General features: G+C 32.9%; 1 protein-coding gene across 5 annotated transcripts in view; it reads right to left on the bottom strand.

Annotated features, from left to right (window-relative positions):
• Nucleotides 1-1,128: 1,128 nt before the first annotated feature.
• LOC129177601 (alanine aminotransferase 2-like) overlaps nt 1,129-2,984 on the bottom strand; it is a 29,533-nt gene continuing 27,677 nt past the window's right edge. For 4 of the 5 annotated variants that reach the window (XM_054768904.1, XM_054768905.1, XM_054768902.1 and 1 more), the window contains 2 exons: nt 2,697-2,809; nt 1,129-1,578 (listed from right to left, as the gene is read on the bottom strand). In XM_054768904.1, coding sequence (XP_054624879.1) covers nt 1,488-1,578; nt 2,697-2,809 — 204 coding nt within the window. In that variant the 3' untranslated portion in view covers nt 1,129-1,487. The remainder of the gene's footprint in view (nt 1,579-2,696; nt 2,810-2,984) is intronic. The other variant, XM_054768903.1, reaches the window with a different exon arrangement.

Here is a 2,984-nt window from a genome sequence, read left to right on the forward strand (position 1 = left end):
AAAACCCACAAATTTTACGTGAAAAAAAAGTTGTACATTTACAATACACTTGTAATTTTACAAGAAAAAGTTGTTTTATGAGCAAAAAGTAGTAATTTTACAAGGAAAAGTATTGACTTTTATGAGAAAAAAGTAGTAATTACACAAGGGAAAAGTATGAAAAGTATTTAATTTTACAGGAAAAAGTAGTAATTTTACAGCAAAAAGCTGTAGTTTCACAAAAAAATGTTTACATGATAAAAAGTATTAACTTTAAAACAAAAAAAAAGTTGGAATTTCATGACAATAAAGCTGTAATTGTCCAAGGAAAATGTTGTCATTTTACAAGAAGAGAAGTGCAGCATAATGACAATTTGTAATATTATGGAATAAAGGTTTTTTTAATATTGCAAATCTGTGAATGAATGTTATACTTTTATTTCTTGTTATATATATTTTTTTGTAAATGTACGTTTGTAAAAGTTTTTTGGTAAAATTACAAAAATATAAAAAAAAAAATATGGTATTCTTGTCAACATACAATTTTTTCTCCTAATTTTGTATTTTCCAACCCTGTGGAAAAATATTAAAAAGTTGTCCTAGAATTGTTCCCCCTTCTAATAAACCTGTAACATCATAAAAGATGTTGGAATATGACAAGAATAGTTATAATTATAGTCACATTTTTACAAGATTAAGTAGTAAAATAGTGAAAATAAGGTCTTAATTTTATTTGAGCAACATCTATAATTGGTAATGTAGTGCAGCAGCTTTTTCTGGTATGGATTTCACTTCATTTGCAGTGTTTTTGTGCATTTGTTATATTCTTGTATTATTATTAAAATTATATTGAAACATAACTTGAAAAAGTGGTGCGTGCTTTGCGGAATGAAACAATTAATGTAGGATCTGCTAGTAAAAATTGTATCCTTTTTGTTAATATAAAGACTGATAAATATGTTTATGTATGTTTTTGGTTAAAGGAACGTGTTATTATATAAATTTATCCAAATAAGACAAAGGGTTGTGGAGAATGACTTTTATTTTGTTGAACAGTCATGCAATGCAAATAGCACTTTTTTTTGTCTCTGCATATTCTCCAGGTCACGTACTGCCTGCAGCAATGAATTTTTCACATGTTTTGATGGGTTTTTATTAAAGCAGCATTAACTTCTCTTCACTTCTAACTTCATTTTTTTTTTTTAAAAAAAGGAAAAAAAAAAAACCTTGGCACATATTCCTATGAATGTCTTCCATATAAACTGTCCACATGCAAGACAAACTAAAAAAGAACCCAACAACTTCCATTTCCAGTTTTTGTGTTTAAAACACAAGAGGGTGCCCTTTTTTGTTCACCGTCCACCAACATCCAGATGCGTGGAGGATGCTGAAGTGTGACATAGTGATAGAGATTCTACGTGGTGAAGGCACTTTTTAAAGTGACGAGGAATTGGGGATTTTGGCAAAAGTTCTTGCACACTTCAGTGAGCACATGTGTGATAACAAATTTAAGAGTACTGCTGGGTGAACCTCTGATGGAACTCCTTCACTTTGCTCAGGAGGATCTTCAGCTTGTCTGCAGGAGGCAGGATGGTCATTCTAGGCACAAGAAGACAAAACACAAAGATATTTGACAGGCTACCCGGCACAGGAAATGAAGTGATCCATTTTTACCCAGTTACAAGTAAAAGTAGCGTATAAAAATCTAAAAGTAAAATTAAAAAAGTAGCCAGTTTAAACTGTACTTCGTCAAATAACAAAACATCTCAAACTAAAAAGGCTGGGATGATTGTTTATCTAGTTTATGTATTTTTTTTTAAATTAGTGATGGACTGATTTGAAAATGTAGCAAAATACAAACACATCAAACCAAACCTCCTTGAAAGCAGAAAAAATATCTACTTTTAAAAAAGTAATAACTCTACAAGAATACATTTTTAATGTTACTAGAATAGCAAATGTAAAAGTAAAATGACAAGAATTTCCATCACTTGTTTGTAGGGCTGCACCATGTTTACTTTTTTTTTTCTTTTTTAAGTTGACACACTTCCTTCTTACCTATTTTTGAAAAGGACAAGCTATTGTTCTGTTATTGCCATCGGTACTTTTATTTATGTATTAAAGCATTAAAGCGTTGAAAGACTAATGTATTTTTTTTTACGTATTAACGTTACAGCGTGGCTTATTTTTACACTTGTACGACAGTTGAGAATGTTGCGAAAAACATTGTAGGCTTAATAAACGGCAAGTAAATAAATAATACAACACAACTCTCGAGGTTTAATATTTTACGAAAAAAATGTTCACAATTTAATGTAAAGGAACTTTTGTACCCGTGATTGTCCATTCATAGGAAGCCTGTCGGAGAGCAAGTTGTTAGCTGCGTGACGCATCAGCAGCAGCAGCAGCAGCAGCGGAGGAGTTAAAGATTTTCACAGACTTTGAAGGATCACCATAAAAAAGTGGCTCGATAAGTACAATGCACCATAACGAGGAAGCTTCACATAAGACTTTTCGATTCATCCTCTGCTGTGTAATGTAGCAAATATATATAGGGATTAATTAAAGGTAGGCCTGGAAGAATACGTTTGGAAGGACAATAGGAATCCATTAAGGCCTGCATCTTTTCCTGCACTATTCATTGTCCAATCAACAGAGGAGTGTCCACGGGATAGCATGGATGATTTATTACAAAAAGAAAAATAAAAGTTCTGCACCTGAAGTGGTAGGTTCCATCCTTCTGGCCGAAGCCGCTGCCAGGGACCAGGCAGATTCCAGTCTCCTCCAACAGCCTCATGCAGTAAAACATGTCAGGCTGCTGGCCTTTTTCCTACAACATTACACATCATTTGGTGTTCTTATTGAACATTTTCATTCATTTTAATCATAGCAGCAACATGCGAGCACGTAAAAAAAAAGAAAAAACATTGGCATCAACAGCTGTGGCTGTCGGTGGCCTTCTTCAGTTTTATCTACCTCTGCATGCGCTTTAAAATGTCACTCCT

The sequence above is a fragment of the Dunckerocampus dactyliophorus genome, chromosome 2, assembly GCF_027744805.1.
Source record: "Dunckerocampus dactyliophorus isolate RoL2022-P2 chromosome 2, RoL_Ddac_1.1, whole genome shotgun sequence".
NCBI classification, from domain to species: Eukaryota; Metazoa; Chordata; class Actinopteri; order Syngnathiformes; family Syngnathidae; genus Dunckerocampus; species Dunckerocampus dactyliophorus.